This window comes from Vulpes vulpes, chromosome 8 (assembly GCF_048418805.1).
Source record: "Vulpes vulpes isolate BD-2025 chromosome 8, VulVul3, whole genome shotgun sequence".
Taxonomy (NCBI): Eukaryota; Metazoa; Chordata; class Mammalia; order Carnivora; family Canidae; genus Vulpes; species Vulpes vulpes.
Window position 1 is genome coordinate 104,378,325 of NC_132787.1, and position 26,215 is coordinate 104,404,539.

The 26,215-nt window shown below is 39.1% G+C and overlaps 1 protein-coding gene across 1 annotated transcript in view; it reads left to right on the forward strand.

The window, feature by feature from the left end:
• NOL10 (nucleolar protein 10) overlaps window positions 1-26,215 on the forward strand; it is an 88,529-nt gene that overhangs the window by 37,540 nt on the left and 24,774 nt on the right. Inside the window, exon 14 of the mRNA XM_026009106.2 lies at window positions 25,185-25,311. Within this exon, the coding sequence (XP_025864891.1) occupies window positions 25,185-25,311 (127 nt within the window). The remainder of the gene's footprint in view (window positions 1-25,184; window positions 25,312-26,215) is intronic.

Genomic DNA, 26,215 nt, shown 5'->3' on the forward strand with positions numbered 1-26,215 from the left:
AGACCCATGACTTAGTTCTCACTTTCTGTCTATTTGTTGGGGTGGATTTTTTTGTTCCAAGTAATACGGACTTTAAAGAGCATGAATGATAAGGGTCAATGCCAGCCAGATGGTGAGTAACTGCTTTCTTGACAAATGGTAGCTTGTCTTCTTAGACCTTTTTAGTTTGTGCTTTGTGACTTAGAATTAACACAGGCTGTGCAAAAAAGCCCACAGGGACCGCTCCCAGGTGACTGCGTGTGGTAACAGTGGGAGCATGTCGTTCTTTCCCAGCTAAGCACTGTGCTGGGACTTGTATTCAATGCTCCTTCCTGACTGCCTTTTTACCCTGCACTGCATGATGTTTTAGAGTGCCCTTGTCTTTCTTTGGAACCTCTTCTTTTGTAAGCGTCCTTCAGAGCAAGGAGAGAGCCCAGGGCTCTGAAAGCCTGCCATTTTTCTAAAGATTTTATCAAACTTACCAAGCTGATATTTGACACAATGATTTCTTTGAGGCCTATAAAACCGGGAAGTATGTTTTTAATATATGATTCATGCCAAATTTAGGAGATTTGCATTGTGATGTATTGGAACATAAATCAGGTATGAGGCCCCGATCCTCCACTTTGGGCCTGTACTAAAAAGGAAGACAGCTTAATGTTCTTTTAGCTTAAATTTGGCAACTCTATCTCTTACCATTTTTCTTGAATACTTGAAATCTTTATAGATTAAGTGCAATTCCTGATGTACACACTTTGCCACATACAGAACCCCATAACTGATGAGTCTTTTATGGCCAAGTGGGTTTTTTCAAGCCCTTTCTCTATTTTCTCGGTATGCTCTTTTCCCCCCCTCCTCTCAGAGACCAAGAGGTGTTATTTTGCTTGTTTGTTTGCATTTTAAATTCTAGGGTCTAACTCAACTGCAGCTCCTGAGATGAAAGTCAGGAATAGTTTTTTAGGTTTGGTTTTCTTCTGCAATGTAATTTAATCTTAGGGTAGTTCTTTATACTTAAACCTTTGGCAACTGAGTGGTTTTTAGAGGGAGTCCAAATGTCCTGTAGCACCCAACCTGAAACCCAGCCAGGGTGGTTAATGCTGTCTCTGTTGGAGATGACCCTAAGTTCTAAGCCCCAGTGTGTCAGGAGCTCCCAAAACCCCTCATGACTGGATAGTTGATTGCTTGCATGCTTAATAATATGTATGGATGTGTAACCTTGAGGAAAAATGTAAAAGGATAAAGCATCATTATTTGTTTAGGAAGCTGTTTAATTTAGAAGAATAAAAGGCAATTGAAGATATATTTTAAAAACATGTAGGGGCACCTGAATGGCTCTATCAATTAAGTGTCTAACTCTTGATTTTGGTTCAGGTCATGATCTTAAGGTCAGGAGATCCGAGCCCTACATTGGGCTCTGCACTGGGGATGGAGCCTGCTTGAAATTCTCTCTCTACCTTTCCCTCTCCCACTCCAACCCCCTCAAAAAAAAGCCAAACTAACTCCCTCTAAAAAAACACAAAAAATTAAAAAAATAATAAGACGTGTAAATATAAGCCACTATGAAGATTATATGCAACATCACCAAAACCAACAATCAATATTGGCAGTTAAGCATTTTATTTTAAAACAATTTTTTAAGGAAAAAGAATAAATACATTGTTTTTATTGAAGTGTTTTTATTATTTGTAAAAAATCAAGCATTAACTATTTTAACATTCACTATTTAAAAGTATGTTTTAAGTTTGGAAAGTACTTTTGAATCCAAAGCATCTGGAATTGGGCAGGATTTCAAAATTACAAATCCAGGGTTTCAAATATTACAAATAAAAACAATATTCAAATAAAAAAGGATTATATTTAACTTGCACTAGCACTTTTGTTTCTGTTGGGAAATAGCACTGGAACTCATCTAGCATAATGCATAAAACCCACAAAACTTTGTCTTTGCAAATAAAAGTAACTAGGTATTAAGCATACATGCTCAAGAATACTTCATTTAATTACAAAACACACACACACACACCCTCATAAAGGCACGTAAAGCCAAAGGAAATGCAAACATTTTTTAGTTGTGCAATGTAATAAAAGCCTCATAGTAAAGAATGAGTGTAAGTCTCTTCACTTCAGTGAGTTCTCACAAATCTGGAAAGGTCTGTGGTAGAGCCAAGGGCTTCTGATACCATCACTGGGTTCATGTGCTCCTGTCTTCGTAGGGGTTTAGTCACTGGTTTGGGTTAAACGTCCATGCTGTGGTTCTCAGGGAGACACACTGTCAGTAAGTACTTTCTGGTTGAGGGGGGTGGGAGTCCGTGCTTTTGAAATTACTGAGTTGTAGCCTTTGGAAGTCAGTTTTAAGAAGTGGAGTGAAAACTTTGTAGTCTCTATATGGATGCTTGCATTTGGGCGCATTGGGTTGTTGCTCCAGCAAAGGATAAAAAATGGGTACCATAATTTTCTCCTCAGTATTTTTTGCTTGATAGGCAGACAAAGAGAAATTTATGACCAAAAGAAAGAAATTTCAGTACAAGTGATTTTTCTTGCTCTGTATGTGGCGGATTAAATTTGTTCATCTAGTTCTGAACTCAGCCACTCTGTCATGTTTGTACAGAGGTATTTCTGGATATTTGTTCACCTCCATGTAGCCACTCTGAGATATGGCATCTATTTTTAAGTCCAGCATTTCAAATATTACTGCTCTGAGGGGCTTTGGCATAATTTTCCAGAAGACTTAAGAGCATAGCTGTAGAATACTTTCTAACAATTACTCCATACCTTCACCTCTTAAGGCAACATATTTTTTTTATCACCCATGCAAATTGTAAATAAATTATTTTATGTTAGACTTGACAGTATCTGAAAACTAAGTGCTAATTAAAATTCTTAGGGGGGTGACCCCTTTGCTCTTTTGCCCGTTGGCCATTTTGTCTTTTCCTGTATTATAAAAGCAGTTGGAGGAGACCGACTGGTACTTCAATTCATTTGGCAAGAATATACTGAGCATGTGCTTGGACCTGGGAATGTGTTGGTGAATGCAGCCATTTTCCTACCCTGCCTCTGTTAGTTCATGATCTAGGGGAGGGTGATGGTAAATAAGTGTGTAGTTAAGTGCTGTGGGGAAAAGGACCAGGTGCAGTGACAGAGGAGTATGCTGGGGGCGGGGAGGGGGATTAGGCCCTGTTATCATTCTCCATTTTGTGAGATATTTTAGGTTTCCTTTCTATATAGATGTTGTCCTCCCTGTTTTAATCATAAAGCTTAGGGGTAAAAACTTGGTCTTCTTTCTGTCTTATGATCGCAGCATATACCTCTGGGCAAAATGGTGAATGACAGGTTTGTTCCATAATCGCTAGAAACAAAACACCCGCAGAGAGAATTTTGGCCAACGAAGAAAGTGTTGCTTTTCCTGGAGAGTCAGTGGTACAATCAATCAAGTGCCCTTCCTTCCTTAATGTGGATCTCACATGCAGATCATTTAGATTTATCTCTAAATAGCACATAACATGGCCGATCAGACCGCTTTGAAACACTGCCTTGACATCTAGAACACCATATTCTTGTGGTCTTCCTCTTATCATACAGTTGGCTCTTCTCAGTCTTCATTGGTTAGTTCTTCTGTGTGTGGCTCAGGGCTTGGGCCTCACCCCTCTCCCCTTGACCTTCGTGAACCCAGCAGTTTAGTCCTTGTCACTTCTCTTTCTATTCTTCCCCTCAGGAGCTCTTCTGTCCCTAGGCTTTCTACAATACATGTGTGCTGATAACTCCCAAATTTCCATCTCTGGTCTTTCCTTCTCTGAGCTACAGTTATGTATCCACTAATCTTGGGCTCTCCATTTGGAGATCGAATAGGCACATTATATTGAATAGGTCCACAGTGGAGTTCTCTATCTCAGCTCTCTACCCTTACCCCACACCTGCCAGGTGTTCCCATTTCAGCAGAGGACTCATCATGCACGCAGTTACCTAGGCCCGGGGCACAGGAGCCACCCTTATTCCCCTCCCCTTTCCACTTTGTGCCTCCTTCTCCGTCTGTCAGACAATCATATTGACTCTGTTTCCAGTTTGGTTCAGATCTTGCCATGTTCCCGTGCTTTGGCTCCTGCCCCTCATCTGGATTGCCAGACTGGCCTCTTAGCTGCTCTTTCTTCTTTTTCTGTTAGCTGTCTTGCAGTCTATTTTCCATATAACAGCCCGAGCGATATAAAATATAAAAATAAAAATGAAACAAATATAAATTGGATTATATCACTCTGCTGTTTAAAACCTTTCAGAGGCTTATCACTTTGCTTAGTACAACTCCTTTTCTAACTTAAAATGCCCTATAAGCAGAAAAAGATCCCAAATCTGGAGTCTCCATTTTCTCTCCCACATTGGAGAATAGATCTCTGTAACCCATTAATCCATTTATAGAGTTGACCAAATAGAGTATTAAGCCAAATCCACAGCCATTGCTGCCATCAAAGGGAAATAACCTAAATGAACCAAAATCAACACATGAAATTAGTAGAGAGGAAAATAAAAATTAGAAGAACAATCAGCAGAGTTCTGCTCTCCACCTTCCTTCACCTCTGGGAGCCAAGGGGAAAGCTGTACTCGAGCCTACACAGCCTGTGTGAGATGAATGTCTCAGGCAACGGAGTTTACCTGGCTCTGTCAGGTGAGTCGCTTGTGCATCTAGGTGAGACCTCCAAAATGTAAAAGATCATTGCAGAAAAAGGTTAAATCATGACTCCCACATAGATATCAAATAAATGTGTTAAAATTATTTATTTTAAAGAGATTGAGAGTGTGACTGGGGGTGGGAGGAGCTGAGAGGGAGAGAGAGAATCTCAAGCAGGCTTCATGTCCAGCATGGAGCTTGACACAGGGTTTGATCTCAGGACCCTGAGATCATGACCTGAGTGAAAATCAAGAGTTGGATGCTCAACTGACTGAGCTAACCAGGCACCCTGAACATGTTGAAATTTTTATTTAGCCTGTTTATTAACTGAGGGAACCAGGCACATATATCAAATCAAAGGAGAAGTCTAAAAAAGCACAAATTTGCATGCAATAAAGTTATTTTGAATTGGGTGTGTATAAATGGACACATAAATCAGCTTTTTCAAAGGTATGGAGGGTTATTTGTGCAAGACAATTCATGTGCGTGTCTACAGACAGTATTTTGCACTGCTACCAGTTCCCTACATTTAGAGTTGTAAAATAAATTCCATGAAATCAGAATCCGATCATCTTAAAGGGTGTGCTCTAGATCAGGGGTTTGGCAAACTAAAACACCAGCACTTGTTTTTGTAAATAGTTTTATTGGAACACAGCAAACCCATTCGTGTCTGTATTGTCCTTGGCAGTGTTGAGTATTTGTAACAGAGACCGTATGGCTTACAAACCCTATAATATGTACCTGGCCCTTTAAGAAAAAATTTGCCGACCCCTGCTCTAGACTATGCATAGTTTTCCATGAAAGCACAGTATTTTCCCTATGCTAATTTATCTACTTAAAAGTTTATATATTTCTTCATCATGATATACAGAATATAAAAATAAAATATAAAACAGGGATTCAGGATTTTGGCTTTTCTACCGTTAAACTTCTAGCACCTAAAGCAGTGCCTGTTACACTGTAGGCATTCAGTTAGTGTGTATTGAAAAATCAATAAATATGTGTGAGAGTAATCTGATGACTGTGATTTGGAGAATCTTTGTGATTGTCAGCTTCCACAGTGGCTGGTTGGCAGTGTTAATTTTTAGCTATTATGTCAAATTCGAATTTTGCATGGGCCTTTTTCTGCTACTACTCCTGAATCACAAAAGTGGAGAACATGCCTCTTAAGTGCCAGAGTATAATTTTCATACGGTGGGATAAGGATCAGTTCCTTTGCTCTGACAGTACATTCTAATCAGCTAGATCAGAACATCTTGGAGTGATGCAATCTCCGTATTTGGGAGTGCTGACAGATTTATAAAAGTAATACCTTGTCCAGAAGATTTACTAGTGATACTGTTAAGAGGATAAAACCTTTCCTAGAAGAATACAAAAGGAAAATATGAGAATATAGGCATTTAGCTTTTGTTGGACCCTTTTTGAAATTTGTGTAAAAGTTGGCTTTTCATCTGAGTAAAGCAGACCTATATGTTTTAGAGAGTGGAAGTAATGCCTTTGTTTTTCTCCCTGTGTGTCCTGTGTTTTTAAGCAGGAGTTGCTGGAAGTACTGTGCATGTTCTTGTCTAAGATGTGGTTTTTTTTTTTTTTTTTTAAAGATGTGAGTTTGAATCTAAACAATGATGGTTCCAGTTGATCTGTTTCAATTCAAAGTCAGTACTGAAAGCCCTTTGGTGTCCACTAATCAGATATTTGACGATTCCCCAGATATGAGATCTCTCTGGCCAACTGGTATGTCCATGTACAGTCCTGAAAGTGACAAACCAAAGGAGAGAGCTATTAGACACAGTGAAAGAAGTAATTTTGTTAGAAATTCCTGTTTCATGATGCCAGTGGCAACATATTCTCTTGGTTCTAGGGAGGTAATGCCAGACACAAAGAAAACTGGGGAATTTGCTATCATACAAAGGATGTACAAGACAGAACATAAACTGGACAAGTAGTTGCTGAATTGTTTCCTCACTAAAGGAATTTCCGTGTGCTGTAGACAAATGGGGGAAGCTTTTGGAGCACAGAATAGTAGAGCAGGAAGGGAACTTAAGGTCATCTTGCCCGACTCCTTAATTTATAGCTGAGGCGTCAGACTATTTGTTCAAGGTCAAATGACAAGATGGTGGGCAAAGCTGGCCCTAGAAGGCATTTCTTCAGTCTGTATTGCAGAGCGGAAACGGCTGAAATTTTCTAACTAGTCTAACCTGAGTTTGAATACCAGCTTTGTCACTTACAAATTTTGAGGCCTTGAGTGGGTTATTTACCCTGGCTGATTCTTCGTTTCTTGAGCTATGGAAGAGGAGTGATATCTTAAGGCGGTTCCGTGGAGCAGATGGATTTATTCAATCATTTATCTGGTGCCAGGCACATATATGGAGGTTTTGCCGATTATGACTGTTACACTTTCTTACAATAGCAAAACTATTTGCTACTATCCCTGGTGCCCGGTTATAGGGAGTATTTGGCATTATGTGGACATGGGCCTTTATGTAGGGCTTAGAAGGAATGTACTTTGAGCAAAATGGAGACATATTGAAAAGTTTGTGATAAAAACTTCGTAAATATGAACTAGGAAAATGATTTCAGAAATATACCTTGGTATTGTTGAGCCTGTGACAATGGATTATATAGAATGTAGGTTGGGAAAGAGCAGTCCAATGCCATTAGTTTTGCTGTTAATTATTGAAACAGAAAGCAGTGATGAAATCTGGTTGCTAAAATAAGAAATCTGATTTATTTATTTTTTTAAGATTTTATTTACTTCTTCATGAGAGACACAGAGAGATAGGGACACAGGCAGAGGGAGAAGCAGGCTCCTGCGGGGGGCCTAATGGGGGACTTGATGATCCCAGGACCCTGGGATCACAACCTGAGCCAAAGGCAGACACTCAACTAAGTCATCCAGGTGACCCAAGAAATCTGATTTTTAAAACTGAAGTACTTTCCCCCCCATTATATCATCGAAGCATGCTTTTTAAAGAAAATGGCAAATAAAGAGAAGCAGGAGAAAACTTGAGCACCCTCCACTGCCGAAAGACATACTAACATTCTGCTGTATTTTTTCCATTGTTTTAATCTGAAACATTGTTTATGTGATTTCATGTCTTGCTTTTTCACAGTTAATTAATATTTCCTGGTGTTATATAGACTCTTGGAGATTAGTTTAAAAGTGGGTTTTGTGTGTAACATAAAAGTAATATATATTTGGGCACCTGGGCGACTCAGTCGAATGGGTGTCTGACTCTTGGTTTTGGCTCAGGTCATGATCTCAGGGTCGTGGGATCGAGCCCTGCATTGGGCTTCATGCTCAGCAGGGAGTTGGCTTGTCCCTCTTCCTCTTCTTGAGTGCTTTCTCTCCTCTCTCTCTCTCTCTCTCAAATAAATAAAATCTTTTGTAGAAAAGTAATATGTAGCTATTTTTAAAAACACTTATCAGAAAAAAAGAAACTCCCAGGGGTTGGGCCTCTGGGTAGCTCAGCGATTGAGTATCTATCTGCCTTTGGCTCAGGTTGTGAGCCTGGGGTCCTGGGATCAAGTCTTACATCAGGCTCTTCTCAGGAATCCTGCTTCTCCCTCTGCCTGTGTCTCTGCCTCTCCCTCTCTCTGTGTCCTTCATGCATAAATAAATAAATAAATAAATAAATAAATAAATAAATAAATAAATAAAATCTTTAAAAAAGAAAAGAAACAAAACCAACCATAGTCTCAGTAGTCAAGAGACATTCTTATTAATATTTTGTTACATTTTCTTTGCATTTGGGAATATCTTAGTGGCCATTGATTAGATTTACAACACAATCCCATAATTAAATTCACTTAGCTTACATAAACAGAAGTCCTTCAAGGTGCTGGGGGCTACAGTGATAAGAGCACATGGTGGCAGTTACGTGGTGGCCCATTCCACATGCTGGGAATGTGTCTTGGACCGAACTGTGGCAGAGAGAGCCTTTCTCAACTAAGAGAATTCAGTCCTAATTCCTAAAGGGTCTACTGTATGTGATTAGCTACCTTCTCTCTGGTGCATGGAGGGAGGTGCTAGTTACATGTCTGTCATTCTTGGGAGAATAGAGAAAGTAGTTATTTTTTGTTTATGTGGTAGAGATGAGGAATGCCATTAGAAAAAGGCTGCTTGGATCAGTTGTTTCCTTCATTTTTTTTTTTTTAAATTTTTATTTATTTATGATAGAGAGAGAGAGAGAGAGGGAGGGAGGGGCAGAGACACAGGCAGAGAGAGAAGCAGGCTCCATGCACTGGGAGCCCAATGTGGGATTCGATCCTGGGTCTCCAGGATCATGCCCTGGGCCAGAGGCAGGCGCCAAACCGCTGCGCCACCCAGGGATCCCCAGTTGTTTCCTTCAGAAGATATTTCCGCTAGTATCTCTCATAGTGTTGCCACACTGAGTGCAATTCTGATCATTTAAGAGATGGTTCTTCTTTTGGCATGACAACCAACCACTAGATGCAAGTCACCCATTGTATCTGCCCTGTCCCAACACTGAGGAAAATGTGCTTTTCATTTACTGAGGGATATCCCAAAGGGATATTGTCAAATTTAATTTTGTTTCTACTCCATTTAGTCTTACCTGCTTGATATCAGAGCCTGATCTCTACATGAGGTCGAACCAATGAAATTGAATTTTAGAAATATTACATGTTATGGACGGAGTAGGAGAAGGGATAAGATTTAAAAAATACAGTTAGCAAGTTCAGAATGGGCAAGAGGGTTTAGCCACGGCCTTGGTGAAAAAGAGATCTGAGAGTTCTCCAGCTGTAAGTCAAAGGGGTGAATGTCAAGCAGAATGTTGGCAGTGATGCCACGTGTGAAGGTGGAGGACAAGGTGAACCAGTGAAGGGGTCATCTGCGGGCTCTTAATGTGGGAATGTTCATTGAGAAATATTTTACAGGCTGAGGGTCAGAGCCAGTTTGGAAGAGAGTTCAGGAGTTGTTTGTCATGCACAGCTAGAGAAGGCATGTTTTTAGGATGTAGGGAAAGAGTAAGATTATGGGAGAAAGGTACCTTCGTGAGCCAGAGGAAATGGTGGGGTGTTGGGCTGTAGGGGACAATGTCTGTGACTAGGAATACGGGAAAAGCTGGTGGAATGTGGGGCGGAGCGGGGAAGGATGGAACTTCCAGAGCTGCTGCAAGGAAGAAAAAGATAAATTTGAGGAAAAAAACCAGTTCATTGTAAACTGAGTTCAGTTTTCAGACCAAAGATGCATATTTTTCAGATGTCTTGGTCCATAATAATGCAAATGGGCCATATGCTTAATTTTGTTCTCCAAGAAAAGCATTTCAAAGAGAAAAAAACTAAACCTTGATATAGAAGGATGATATCTTACGAAAAGTAAAAGACCTGATTATGGAGAAAAAAATGGGAGGCACTTATGAGTTAGTGGAAGAGTTAGACTCAAAGCCTGTGTGTTTTCATTACCCTTTCCTGATGAACAAAAGGAGAAGGATACAGAGCAGGTGCCTTTTGCAGGGGTTCCTTTCCAACCCAAGCTCGCAGGGAACTTGTGATTGAATTTTATCTTATGCACGAAATGGCATGCTGTTTGTAATGTGTCAGTTACGTGTTCCTCACTATGAAATGGGAAGTAAAGGCAAAAGTCAGGTGGCTCATAAAGTGTTCTGTTCTAATACACATAAGTTGTTTGCATCTTGACCAAGGGGAAACGTGGGCTTCCTATTTTAATCTAAACACTTAGAGGCAGCAGCAGAGCATGTGAAACATTTTTCCCAATAATGGAAATCCTTTCCATTGCCATTTCTGATGACAGCTTATTAGGTCTTCAGAATTGCAGACCTATAGAAAACATTGATGTGCGATACTCAGGAAGTAACTTCCCAAGCATCCTGTCACATTTTCAGAAGTTAATTTGAGTTCTGGCTAGGTAAAATGCATCATTTTCATATGGAAATATTTGATACACATGTGACATATGCTTTATTATGTTAATATGTCAGATGGTATTTATTTTGCTTAAACGGTTATGTGTCAGGCATGCCCATTTTCTTGAAAATAAATGACAACTTCCTATTTGGGTGCTAGTTACTCAGTTTGAATCAGATATTGACCAGAAGACTTGTCTCCTAGCTCTCTGTTAGTCATCTTGGTGTTTATCAGTTTGATCTCTTTACCATACTTCTTGACAAGATAGAGTTGGAAGTAAATCGAGTATTCCCAGTTCCTGTTGCTGTGGTCATGTAGGTGGTGTTGATACAACAGAGTGGCCACAACTAGGGATTGGTTTTAGCTTCTGAAAATGCCTGACCACTCAAATCATGGGGCAGTCTTTGGTTAATATGCCTGTTACCTACTCTGGTTTTTTTGGCCTGTTTTCTCCTTAAAAATAGAAGGGAGGTTGTACAAATAGGCAAGAATTTGGGGCTACATTCTTTTAAAAGGCTTAACATATACAGAAAACAATAAGAAGGTTCTCGGACTCACACAGTCTTTACTTTGACTCTGTTCTCCAATTCCAAGAAAGTTTGTCCATCTTCTAATGTCGTGGTCTCAGGTGTCAGCTCCTCAAGGGCAGGGCTTCTGTGTATTTTACTTTTGTTGTGGCTTTCACAGAATACATGCTGATGTGAAGGAATAGATAGTATTGACACTTCATGTTGAAATTTTTATCATGGAAAAATTTCAAATACGCATGAAAGAGAAAGAGAATGAGCTCCATCTACTTATCTCTTAGCTTCAGTATTTGCATTTATGGAGGGAAGCAGAGGAAGGATTGGTTCATATTCCTAGCACTTTAAATTGCTCCAGAAAGTGGTTGTTAAAAATTGTTAAATGGAAATGAATATTTCATTTTCACATTGGCTCATATCTTTAATTAGGTTGTGTATTTGACCTGCTTGAAGAACAGAACATTATTCTCAATTAGAAACATCATATATAAATGATAGTGAGGCATATTGAGAGAAAGGTTAGATCTACCTGTCTGTGTTTCTTGTGTATTTGCATGTGGTTGTGTGATTCAGTTATGACTGACTTTACTTTTTAGAGCAGTTTTAAGTTTCCAGACAAATTGAGTGGAAAGTACAGAGAGTTCCCACATACTCCATACATGCATTCACACACAATGCGCTCTCCACCGTTGTCAACATCCTGTACCAGACTGGTACATTTGTTACAGTGGATAAGTCTACACTGACACATCATTATTATCTGAAGTCCTTAGCGTTCACTCTTGGTGTGTACATTCTGTGGGTTTTGACAAACGTATAATGACGTGTATCCACCATTATGTTTCATACAGAATAATTCACTGCCCCAAAAGTGCTCTTGTACTCTGTTTATCCTTCTCCTCCCTCCAAGCCCCTGGCAACCTCTGGTCTTTTTACTGTCCACTTAGTTTTGTCTTTTCTAGAATGTCATAAAGCTGAAGTCATATAGTATGTGACCTTTTCAGATTGGCTTCTTTCACTTAGTAATATGCCCTTATGATCCCTCCATGTGTTTTTGTGGCTTGATTGCTCATTTCTTTTCGTTGCTGAATACTATTCCGTTGTATGAATGTACCACATTCATTTATTCATTCATCTCTGGAAGGACATCTTGTTGCTTCAAGTTTTGGCATTTATACATAAAGCTGTTCTTAACATTCTGGTGCATGTTTTTGTGTAGATGTAAGCTTTTGACTCCTTTGTGTAAAGAACAAGGAGCTTGATTGCTGTATCCTCCATTAGAGTCTGTAATTAGTTTTATAAGAAAACAATTTTATCTCAGAGTGGTTGTACTGTTTTACGTTCCCACCACCAGTGGGTGAGAATCCCTGTTGCTCACATCCTCACCAGCATTTGATTATCAGCTTTTTGGGTGTTAGCATCCTAATAGGTGTATAGTGGTATTTCATTGTTTCAATTTGCAAATACCACTTATTTTTACATTGATCACTGAAAAAAACACCATGGGCTTGACTACAGTGTCTGTGTTGGCTAGTTTTTAGTTTTAGTATTTTGAGGGGACTGGGTTATTATTAAACAAATATTCAGTAGGCATTTTTCATGTGCCTGCATTAAAGCCTGAGGTATTGAAGACATTTTCAGACTTGGGCATTACTGCTTCTGAGCTTCCTGTTATGTAAAAGAGCAGACAATACAGTTGCTAAGGGATTTATATACAAGATCTTAAAGGAGCACATAGAGAAGTCACTTTTCCATAGTGAGAGGCTCAGAGGGAGTACTAATATTGGAGTTGAATTTTGACGGACTTGTAGGATTTAGCCAGTAAAAAGGTAGAAGGGAAGGGTGATGGTATCAGGGAGCTCTTTCTACATGCAGTGAATTGAGAAGAGCCTAGGTTTTCTGGGTAAGAGATAAATAAAATTGGGGAGGTATTGGGGCTTAAATCTAAACCTTTTATATCATGTTAAAGTCTTTGCTTTTGATTTTAAGTAGAGTGGCATGCCTTTAAAGGGTTTTATTCAAGGGAATGGGATCAGTCATTTGTGTATCAGATTATTTGCTTTTAAGGAGGGGAGTGGCTTTGGAAACAGGCTAGGACAGTTTGTAATTAGGAAAAGTCATGAGGGCTCCATCTAAGACAGTGACAGTGGGTGGTGAAAGAGGTGACAGATACACATTAAAGAGGTATATCCCTAGAGCTCAGTGATTGTTGGGAGTGGAGGCTAAGTAAGGAAGGTCGGGGAACCGAATGAACAGTGGTACCAATTACAAAGACAAGAGCTATGGAATGTCGGGTGAATGCTAACTTCGGTTTTAGAAATGTCTAATTGTCTTGAAGTTCTATCTCCCGGGTATGAATTAAAACTCTGGAGCTTCAGGTAATATTGTGTTAAAATGCTTCCTGGGAAGGAGTTTTGATCTTTTAGTTTTTTGGTTCATCTCCTTGGAAGGGGTCAAAGGTGGTAAGGAAGTTAGGTTCTTGAATTTTCTAGAGGAAAAAAATCATCTTTCCTAAAGATCTTATCTTAGTCAATATCACAAATACCAGTCCAAGTATTGACGAAGGACCTCAGTCCCAAATTAAAAGCTGGGCTTCTGATCCTTTAGAAAGATTATCTGAATCAGTTGGTGTTTCAGTTTGTTATAGGGGGCTTGTTAACCCTTGGTGTCTGTGTCTGTGCCCTTTGTCTTTTGGAGGATGTTTGTTTTACTTTAGAAAATATGTCCTTATTAAAAAACAAATCAAACAGTGTAAAACTCTATACTTAGAAAGGAAGAGTTCTTCCTAACCACCCCTCCAACTACCATTTAGAACAAAGATGGTGCACATTCTTTGCAGAGTCCAGTCAATTCTCTGCCTTCTTCCCCTCCCAGACAGTAGTACACACACACATTAGCATACGTTTTTTTGCAAAACTGGGATCTCATTATGCATATCATTGTGAGAGGGTTTTTGGTCCTTTAACAATATATCATTCTGATCAACACGTAAGTGACCTGTTCTTTTTGATCATTGCTTAGTATATCATTTATAGAGAATTGCAGTGATTTATTTACCAACTTTCCTATTCATGGATATTTACCACCCATTTCTTTCAGTTCTCTAAACCAGCACTATTCAGTAGGACATTTTGTAATGATGGAAATGTTCTAGATTTGCTCAGTCCAGTATGGTAACCGCTAGGCACGTGTGGCTTTTGAGCATTTGAAATGTGCTTTGTGTGCTTAAGGAACTGAATTTAAGATTTTATTCCATTTTATTTTTTTTTTAAGATTGTATTTATTCATGAGAGACACAGAGAGAGAGGCAAAGACATAGGTAGAGGGAGAAGCAGCTGGGATCATGACCTGAGCTAAAGGCAGACGCTCAACCACTGAGCCATCCATGTGCCCATTTTATTCCATTTTAATTTAAATTTAAATAGCCACATGTAGCTAATGGCTACTATGTAGGACAGCGTAGCTCTGAGCTGTTTTACAGTCAAGTTAGGTCATCACGCCATTTGCTTGGATCACATTCCTTTAGCCTTCATAAATTACAATTTAATGGTATTTGATGTTTAACAATCTTGTGAAGTTTATTTTGTGAACCTCTTTTAAAGAAATTCTGTTCAGAATCAGAGTCTCTTAAAGATCTTTGATATACTTCTTGAATTTAGTTCCAATAGAGAGTTGATAATTCCAGACATATCAGTATGCTTCCCTTTATCAAGTAAATGATATCTTTTCACCTTACTGTGCAAGTCCTTTTGCCTTAGGTTGCCGGGGAGCCCAAAGCAAAAGTTTTGGTCAGCGATAGCAGGTGGTATTTTACCTCTGCTACTCCCCTACCTAACTACATAGTTTTCCTTTCATTCTGAGTTTAAAGATCTCATTATGTAAATGGTTTTTCTTATAAAGCTCTCTTCTTTTTTGCATGTAGTTAGATTTTACATGAAGTTTTTAGAATCTGTCCTGGCCTCACTAAAAAAAGATTAATCTGTATACACACTGCTTCCCTCACCATAGCGTAGGGCTTGATAGGACCTTTAATATTGTCGTATGTATGGGACTCCTGTTTATCTTCTCAGTGGGAAATAGACGTTCTATCTGGGTTGTAGGAGGTTACTTAAATACTTAATGGCTGGTCACTTATTCAATTATGAGTCCATGTTGGGTTCTTTCACTCTCCTCTTTTGTTTTGCCAGTATAATGCTCTCTGTTGGCTTTTTTGAGGGGTATATGAGAAATCTTACTTTGCTTGAATTGAAAATGTCTTCAGGATTTCCTAGTTTCATGTGTGGCACTCTAGATAAACAGTAACTGCTGAATGGTGGCAAAATATTTTTTGATCCTCGCGGAATAGCACTATTGAGGTGTATAACCTTGAGAAAAAGTACACATAAAATTTTAAGACATTTACTCTTCCTTTGTTTCTGCCAAGTTTCCATCCATGGCTATTTTAAAATATTAATATACTATTAGTTTTTATGTAGACTTCAGATTAAGAATTGGAAAGAATAAGAATATGCTAAAAAATTAAAAATACTTTTGCCTGCAAGGAAGTGGGATGGAACCAGGAAACTACTGATGTGGTAACCAGGATAACACACGACAACCATCTGTGTAACCCTTGGCAGGAATCAAGTGACAAAACAAGATCTGGGAGAGTGCTCATTACCAGGTGTGTGATCCAAAAGATAAATACATTCTCATATGATAAAATTGGCCTCATGCCTTCAGCACCCATGGGGCATGTGCGTGTGCATGTGCGTGCAGACATAGCCATCAAGGTTGAGCATTTTTAGCATGGTTAGGAAATTGGGAGAGGAAGAGGCTGGAAGTGCAGGACATTGATACTGTTTGCACTCATTGTCGCTGCACGCTCTGGACGTGAGCTCCAGAAAACTGACCGAGGATTTCAAGTGTAGCATGATAGTAAACATAAAGTGGTGACATGGGTGCAAGGCCAGGCTGTCCAGGACAGAAGCAGCGGGGGGCCCTAGAAGAAACAGGTTCTCCTATTTATTTATTTTTAAAGATTTTATTTATTTGAGAGAGAGCAAGAGTGAGAGAGAGAAGCAGATTCCCTGCTGAGCAGAGAGCCCATTGTAGTGCTTGATCCCAGGACCCCAGGATCATGACCTGAGTAGAAGGCAGATGCTCAGCCTGAGTCACCCAGGCACCCCAGGTGTTCCTATTTAACTAGCAGTGGACTTTGAAGAAGTCAGGGACCATATTAAGATATTCTTTCCTTTCTCTTGAGAATTTAGGGCATTGTTTGTCATTTCATGAAAAAGCAGAAAGAAATGTAAAGCTATTCATTCTACCCTAAATTAGAATTGCTCAGATTAAATGTAATGTAGTTTTGAATGCTTAAGTGAGAAATTGAAGAGATTTGCTTTATGAAGGAGTTTCACGTGTTCAAATAAAATTTTTGCTCTCTTAAATTGCGGCGGTTCATTTGAATGTAATTCTGTTCTCAAATTTAGCAGAAATATTTGGTTTTCAGTAAGCTTAAATGTTCTGAATGATACTAAGCTCAAAGTCAGTACAGCTCCAGGGGATACATGTGTCTGGGTTTCAAAAAATCATGGCTTTGGTGTCCCAGAAGCTTTCTTGACATTCCAGCACCTCAAATAAATGTTAAAATTTTAGGAAAGAAGAGGAGTGGAATGCTTTTGTATATCTTTTCATTTGATAAGATCAGGAGACAGGAGAGTCTCTATCTGCTGGCACGATCTTTTCGCCTAAGTTCGCCAAAGGGTAATTTCACGATACCAGCTCCTTGTGAAAAGAGGTGAAGTGTGTGTCCCTGTCTTCAGTTTTGCTCATCTCTCTGGTTTTTTTTCTGTCTGTGTGGTGGGGAAGGAGGGCAAGGGAGTCTAACAAGTATTCCATGTATCTTTCTGGCCTCTCCTTCTGTAGCATAGCCTCATTGGCTCCCAGGATATGGTACTCAGACAAACTCTTATTGGGCCCCCTTTCCTGGAAACTCATTTTCTGTCCCAAATCCAAAAAAAACAAAGAAAGGGAAGTGTAAAAATACATGAAAATAAATTCTGTAAGCACGTGACATTACAAATATTAATCATACGAAGTCAAATCTTGTTGTAGAAATAGGATTAAGAGTTGTTTGGGGGGTACTTGGCTGGCTTAGCTGATTAAGCATCTGACCCTTGGTTTCGGTTCAGTTCATGCTCTCAGGATCGTGAGATCGAGCACTTTGGGTTCCATCCTGGGTGTGGGGCCTACTTGAGATTCTTTCTCTCCCTCTGTCCCTCCCTTTTAGAGTACACGATTCAGTAGTTTTTAGCATATTCAGAATTTTGTGTAAGTAAGCATCACTATGTTTTATCACACCCAAAGGAAGCCCCATACCAGTACTCCCCAACCTCTCTTTCCCCCATCCTCATCCCTTGGCAGCCACTAATCTACTTCTGTTTCTCTGAATTTGCTTGCCTATTCTGAACATTTCACAAAAATGGAGTTGTTTAATATGTGACCTTCTGTGTTTGGCTTCTTTCACTTAAAAGTTTTCAAGGTTTATCCATGTTGTGTTATGAATCAGTACTTCATTCCTTTCTGTTGCTGAGTGACATTCCCTTGTATGGTTATACCACATCTTGTTAATTGATTCATCAGTTGATGTACTTTGGGGTTGCTTTCACTTTTAAAATGAATATTGCTGCAGTAAGCATTTTGTATGGACATGTGTTTTCAGTTCTCTTGGGTATATATATATATATATATATATATATATATATATATATATATACACATATACTTAGGATTAGAATTGCTGGATCAAATGACAACTCTATGCTTAAATGTATGCAGAAGTGCCAAACTGTTTCCCACAGTGGCTGCCCCATTTTACATTCCCACCAGCAATATATGAGGTTTCCAGTTTCTTCAGATTCTCAGCATTCTTTGTTGCTTTCCATTTTCCTGAGTATAGCCATTCAAGTAAGTGGGGTGTGTTAACCTTATTTTGGGTTAGATTAGCATTTCCTGGTGACTGATGATGTGGAATATCTTCTCATATGCTTGTTGGCTGTTTTTATATCTTTGGAGAAATTATTCAAATCCTTTGCCAAGTTTTAAATTAGAGTACTTAACATTTTTATTGTTGTGTTGTAAGACTTTATAAATTCTGTCTTTCCTTTACTGTTTTCCTTTCTGGAATGGAAGCCTTTTAAAGGCAGAGATTCTTGTTTTATTCTCTGCTGTATCTATGTCTGACAGGAACTATTTGTTGGGTAAATGAATGGTGATCTTTAGCAGTCTATTCTTATTTAAGAATGAGGCACTAAGGTGCCAGGTGAAAGTTCTTTATACACGGTGGTCTAGTCCATGGTAGTTTTCATGCTGACTGTTCAGCTCATGACTGTTGGGGGATTCCCAGAGACCAGCATTTGCCCTTTGGGGGATCTTTCATTTCCTGCAGAGAAGAACCCTCAGTTCATTATGGGAACACGGGGAGGGGGGTTAGGATAGCAAGAGTGGAAACACAGCAACACATCTGTAGCTTTTGGAAGATGAGAAAAGGAGCCGAGGGTGGGGGCGGGGGCGGGGGTGGGGGGTCAGTGCGGTACCTGCTGCTGGACACACAGATTGGCATTCATTGTGCTAATTTCAGCCCCACAGTGCAAATCTCTTGTGCTGGCATCCTCTCTCCTGTCCTGTTCACTTTCTCCGAAGAATTATCCTCTGGTCTCCTCCTGGGTGGTGGGAACTTAGGCGTTCATCATCTCCATCACCTCCCTCCCCTCCGTCAGGCCTGGTTCCCCAGATGAATGGAGCCTGGAAGTCCTGGGTCTCAAGGGCTCCAGGGAAGAATCTGCTCTTCTTTTTCTGTTAGGTTCACCATGCTAAATTCCTCAACTGCTGCATTTTCTTCTTTTGTTCTTTTTGTCCTTGAAAGTTAATACCTTTTTATATTGATGGACTGAATTTTGAGTAGGTTTAGGAGGGAGAGATGAAAACATATAGTCAGTGTGCTGTTATTAACTGAAATCTCTGATGTTATTATCAGTTCTAATTTTGTATTTGGATGTTTGCTTGGGGTGTCCTGTCTTCCCCAGCCCTTGAGTACAGGCATTCCATCTTCTGCTTATCTGTGCACAGAGCCTCGCATACATTGACCACTGATTTGATTGGCTAATAGTGAGACAGTAGCATGAGCACTTTTTTCGCTTAGACTTCTTATTTCAGTTTCTAAACAGCTTCAAAAACCAAATTGAAATTGAAATCATGGCTGATAATTTCTCTCCTTTTGAAATATACTTTTGAAAATGTTGAAATTAAATTGCTCTTTTTGCTTAATCTGATATTTAGGAATGAGAGAACAAAGTGCTAAGAGTACCTTTAAATGACTCACAATTACTCACGCAAATGCATGTGAACTTGGGTATGCAGTTAGGCAGCTCATCGTGTTGCAGATGCAATTACACGCCTAAGTGCGTGGCCACTCCCTCGGCTCACCCAGCTGCCTCTCTGGTTTCAGGCTTGTGATCGGTGATTATTAAGCCCCAGCTGTCAGAATTTGAAAGTACATGCTTGGGCTCGTGGTGCCTCTCAACCAATAATGGAGGAAAAGTCCGAAAGGAAATTTGCCTCAGGGTGTATGTATTGAACAGTTGGTCTTACTTGGCAAAATCCCATTCAGCTACTAGAGGCTATGCAGTGAGAAAAATTAATAATCGTAATAGTAGTCAGTGATGTTTACAGTATAACTGCCTCTGATCTGCAATTCTGAAATCGAAAAAGCCTTGAAGTTTTTAAAATAATTCATTGGTGGGAAAACCTGGCTTGACTTGCTTCATTGAGATGGAAAACCTGCCCATTTTAGTTGTTATTTATTGTCTGTTGATAATTTTTTTTTAAAGATTTTATTTATTTATTCAAGAGAGACAGAGAGAGAAAGGCAGAGCCACAGCCAGAGGGAGAAGCAGGCTCCATGCAGGGAGCTCAATGCGGGACTCTACCCCGGGACTCCAGGATCACACCCTGAGGAAGGCAGGCGCTTGAGCCATCCAGGCATCCCTGTTGATAGAGTTCTACCAAACGGAATAATAAAGAATTTTCTTAGTTGCTTAAGTTTTTTCAAGTTATTAAAAATTCAAGATAATAATTGTAGGGAAATACAAATCAAAACTACAATGAGCTAGTACCTCACACCTGTCAGAATGGCTAAAATTAACAGCACAGGAAACAACAGGTGTTGGTAAGGATGTGAAGAAAGGACAGTCCTCTTACACTGTTGGTGGGAATGCAAACTGGATGCAGCCACTGTGGAGAACAGTATGGAGGGTCCTCAGAATGTTAAAAATAGAGCTACCCTGGGATCCAGCAATTGCACTTCTAGGTATTTACCCAAAGGATACAAAAATAGTGATTTGAAAGGGACATGTGTACCTCAATATTTATAGCAACATTATCAATAATAGCCAATTATGGAAAGAGCCCAAGTGTCTGTTGACTGATGAATGGGTAAAGAAGGTATGGGGTGTGTGTGTGTGTATATATATATATATATAAAATAATATGCATATATATAATTATATATATAATATGCCATTATTATTACTCCGCTATCAAAAAGAATGAAATCTTGCCATTTGCAGTGATGTAAATGAGCTAGAGTGTATTATGCAAAACAAAATGTCAGTCAGAAAAAGACCATATGATTTCACTCATATGTGGAGTTTAAGACACAAAACATGGGAGTCGGGGAAAGAGGCAAACCAAGAAACCAACTCTTAACTACAGAGAACAAACTGATGGTTACAGTTGAGGTGGGGTGGGCTAGATAGGTGATGGGGATGAAGGAGAGTGCTTGTAATGAACACCAGATGATGTATGGAAGTGTTAAATCACTATATTGTACACCTGAAATTGGTATTACACTGTATGTTAACTAAGTGGAATTTATTTATTTATTTAAGATTTTATTTATGTATTCATGAGAGACACACACACACAGAGAAGCAGGGACATAAGCAGAGGGAGAAGCAGGCTCCATGCAGGAAGCCCAATGTGGGACTTGATCCCAGGACACTGGGATCATGCCCTGAGCCAAAGGCAGACTCTCAACCACTGAGCCACCCAGGGGTCCCAACTAAGTGGAATTTAAATAAAAACTCAAGAAAGATAATATAAAATTTAATTGCTGTTCTATGTTATCAGTTATTTTCTTATCATTGATAGGAAGATAATGAGATTATTTGATTGTGTTCAGTAGCATTATGAGTAAATGGAGGAAATGAGATTTATACTGACATAGTAGTTTGGTTCTTTGTTTCTAATAATATGAATAATACTTCGTTGTTATTTTGATTGTCCTTGATTTGTTAAAACCATCCCTTTAGTAAATCCTCATTCTTTATTTCTACCCCAGCCCAGCTCAGGCTGCAGCACAGTGATGTTTTAAGAGTAGAGTAGTGGGAGGGCCACCCTCTTCTGTGGACTCCAGAAGGATTTTAATATTCATCCTCTTTTCTCACCACTCTGTCATTTCTGTCCACTACCTGAATATATGAGAACTTTGGGTTTTATTTTTTACAACTTTGGATTTTTTTTTTGCTTTTTTAAAGACTTGGCTCATTTTATTCTTGAGAGACACACAGAGAGAGGGGCAGAGACATAGGCAGAGGGAGAAGCAGGCTCCTTCCGGGGAGCCTGATGCAGGACTCCATCCCAGGACCCTGGGGTCACAACCTGAGCCAAAGGCAGACGCTCAACCACTCAGCCACCCATGCGTCCCAGAACTTTGGGTTTTAAAATTAAACCTATATAAGTAACACCTTAAAGGCAGTTTATAACCATAAAGGCAGAAGATCACGGGCACATACTATGTATTTTTCATGTATTTTAAAACCAGTTCTGCTCAGATGGATTAGAGCAAGCAAATATTTGGCTGCATTGTTGTTGAGGCGTTCCTGGGAATGTTGATAAAGGTTCTTTCCCATGTGGTAGGACCACGTATTTTCACCCAGATTGGTTGGTATGGTGGTCATTAAAGTTGCCAAGAGGCCCACAGTATCCCTTCATTAGCAGTTGGTTGAATCCGTTTCCAATTCACTGCTGTGCTGACTGACTTTAGGAAATTCTTATAAATTAAAAGTAGTTCATGAATAGATAATAGAAGTTTAAGATAGAACAGTCTCCACTAATTTTCTGAAACAAACAAAACCTTAAGGTAAATAAAAATTTAGATAAAGGAGCAATAAGCAGTTGTGGCTGAAATACAGAATAAGCAATGTGATGACAATACAGAAAACCCAGAAGCTTTTGATAGACTAGTTAATAGTACACCAGTAGTTAGAAAGGATGTTTCCTTCAAGTTGTAAAGCCTGAAATTTAGGAAGTAAATTAACATATTTTTAGGATTAATTGAAGGTTTAACATATTTTATGAGTGAGGACAACAAGGACTTTTGATACATTAATTAATATTGTGGTCATTATAGTTACCTCAGAGAGCTGTGCGAGGGGCTGTGCCCTCCTTATTGGTTAAGCTGACCACTGCTTTTGCAACCTAATGCTAGGCCTTTGGGGAAATCTGGAATGTAGATAAAACCTGCAGTTTAATGCCAGTTAAATCAGTAATTTCAACTTTGTTATGGTTGTTCTGTTGTTTCTTTTTTTTTTTTTTCCTGAAGAGGAACTAGGGAAATGTGATTAATAAAATCAACCCACTAGATTTAATTTTGTTTTTGATGGAAATATTTCCTCCTGTAAAATTTAATGGCCATGAGTTTGATTGCAGAGTTTATTTACCGTAACCAGACCTGTCCCCTGAGAGGCAGTTTAAAACAATACCACTAGAATCCAGTTAACTAATCAAGATGAGTGTTGTGGAACATTATAAAAAAGGACTTTTGTGAAAGTCAGTTCAGATCTGGCCTGATATTTTGATACTCCTGCTCTTCACCCCCAAGAAAAGTCAGTAAACACAATATAATCTTGTCTTAGAAGCCAGTGACTTATCACTGATGGAAGGTTTTTAAAGGTGAAACTGTCTTATTATGAGGTCTTTTGGTCACCATTGCCCCCTCGCCTGCAAGGCAAAATGGTCTGACTTTCACCAAATGTTCTTTATATCCAGTAGTTTTATGGTGAGATACTTGAGTGTTTTTATCTGAATAAGGAAAATCAAACAATCTAGAAAAATACTTTTGCCAAGTAGGACCCTTTAAAGTCTTAGTACTTTGTGCTATGTGGAATTCACGAATGCATCCATACATTATGTACCAATCAGGGTATTTGTGCAATAGTATTGAAAACATGCGACTTGGCAGGCAGTGTTCTAGGTACTGGAGATTCAGCATTTAGAACAGAAGTTCCTGCCCTCCCACGAGGACAGTATTTTGGATATTATATTCTAGAAAAGTGACCGTAGTGTACTTACTTTCTGTCTGAAAGAGGAGGAAGCTGCCGTCTTAGCACTACTTCAGTGTATGGCAGAGCTTTGCGTTTGCCCTGTGACGGATGAGAAGCAGATACCCTGTGACTGCCCGAGCTGTCACTCTCAGAAGGGACCCTGTGATTTTTCCCTGCTTGCTCATGAGTTCACTCCAACCCAGATACCCTCCAGACGTGCTTTTCGATGTTCCTGTCATTTGTTCCAGCTCTCACCTGTCTTCCCTAGAGACTCAGGGCATCTGTTTGTTGCTTTACATGATTCGTTGGGTGTGCACATGTGCTCCACTCAATATTCTCTTCCAGCTATATTTTAAACTCCTTCAGAGAGATCATGGACAGTGACTTTGGTTTAGTGTAGTGCTTTCTGTGTAGTAGACTTATTAGTGTTTGTGACATCCAGCCACTGTCCTAAAATTGCTTAAAAACATAGCAATTTCTTTAAAAAATATTCTACATTGAATCTTTAATGCCTTGCATTTCTTGAAGGTTTGTCTTTTATGGTTAGAGTCAAACCACTTAGTACATCAAAACATTTACTTTAAAAAATTCTATAAATCATGCTAGTATGAAACTTCTTGTTAGGGTTCCTTTTATGCTCATTAAGCACTGTTTTTCATGTTCAAGAGTGCCATACCCTTTGGGGTCTGGGGGATCATCCTTTTTAATCAGGCACAATAATTAATACTACATTAGTATGGCCATGTCGAACATTTATAGTTTTTTGATTGGAGATGGTATTAGGCACTGTTTTTCTTTGTTATAATTCTCTTCCTCCTCCCCCTTCCCTTCTCTAAAAAATTTAAGCTAGATTTAATATTTTCCATTATGATTTTTGTTTTCCTCCCTCCCGTTTAATTGATTACTATCACAGTACACAGGGAAGTAGTCATGGGAAGTTCCATTTTGTCAGAGCCCAGGGTTGGTCCTTCGGAAAACCTCCAGTTCAGTGAGGCTTTCAGCAACATGGCCTTCCCGCTGAGCAGCATTGCTTCCTTTGGGGTAAGCTTTGACCCCAGTGGATGAGGCATTGTGCTGGGAGAGATTTGTATCAATAGCAAAAAAGTAAAAAGCAGCTATTGAGTTTTATGGAAGTGGTTGGATTATAAATTGAACTCTTAATATTTTCTTAGCTATAAATTCTGTTCAACTTTTATTCCTCAGCCTATTGTTGGGACTAACAATGGGTGAGTGACCCATTTTAGGTTAAGTCTAAAGGAGTCTATATACAGAATTTAATTTTTAATGAATTAAATGAAGTGGACCACACAGAAACAAATATAATTATCAAATAATTAGTTGAAAACCCCTCAAAAGAAGATAATTCTCATTTTAGACTTCATTTGTCATGAACAGCAATCTTAAAAAATATATATTTTATGCCAAATATGTTTTTGTAGATTTTAGTACTCTTTTGAATGAAAGAAGTGATAGATAAAATGGTGGATGTTATTTTTAAGTACATGATTTATTTGTATTTTGGTAGCGCTAATATAAGAGCATTCATTAATATCTTTGTATTCTAGACTGATATTCTAGACTTACAAGCCTAAATTTTTCCTACTTTATTCTCTTCCATTATACACTTGTTGGTTATTGCATATTATAGTTATTTTTCAATACTTCTGATAGGAACAAGGATTTTTAAGTTATTGTAAGAAAATCTGGTGGTAAAATAACTCTTAGTTGAGGTGGTGAGAATGACACATCTAACTTGTTGATCAACACTGGTAGGTTTTAGGTCCTGCTCCCAGGTGGTGTTCCTTCCTAGACAACTTGACAGAAGAATTAGAAGAGAATCCGGAAAGCACAGTCTACGATGATTACAAATTTGTCACCAAGAAAGACCTTGAAAATTTAGGTAAAAAAATTATGATAAAAATTTTTTAAATTTTTTGTGGGGGAGGGTCAATTTTGAACATTAGCTAGAGTCACATTTTTCTGATTTTCCAAATCTTCTCTTTCTGCCAGATGAGATATTAAACATACTATTTATTTTGCCAGGTTTGTAATCTCTGCTTAGAGAAAGGTTCAGATAAATCCAACCTACTGAAGCTTTTTTGTATCCTAAGTGAGGAATAATTTTCTTTAGCCTATTAGCTATGTATAGAAAAAAATCGCTGATTTTTTGCAAGCAGCGACTTTTTTCAAGTACTATTTGAGTATAAGGTTTTGAAGATATCTCAGAAACTACACATAAATGATTTTTGGCTCCCTTTTACGTTTGCTTATAGAAGACCCCATCTAAAACTTAGAAACTTGATCGAATCCTCAGTTATGTAGAACCTTAAAGACCAAGCAATGCCTTTTACCAATAGCTAACACTTGTGGGGCTTATCATGTGCCACGTAATATTCTGAATGTTTACATACAACTCTTAAACCTCACCACTCCATGGAGTGGATATGGTTATGATGCCATTTTATAGATAAGGAAACTGAGGCCCTAAAGGTGAAACTAACTTACCAAAGACTTCAGTCGTCATGGACACAGGGGTTGGGGTTTACACCTAGAATGCCTGTGCTTCACCTAGCCTTGCTGACCGGGCGGAAGAGAGCGTGTGTCTCAGGTGATGGGTACTACTTCGGCACCTGGGAGAAGATGGATAAGGAGAGGAGATTTTGCTGATCTAGTTCTGTTGTTTGAGAACGGCTGCAGCACAGGAAATGTTGGACAGTGGGCAAAGTCCGAGGACCCCTTCTCCAGGAGTCGACGTAGCTTAGTTGTCTGCGGCACAGATAGATGTACAGCAACGGTTCAGTGTT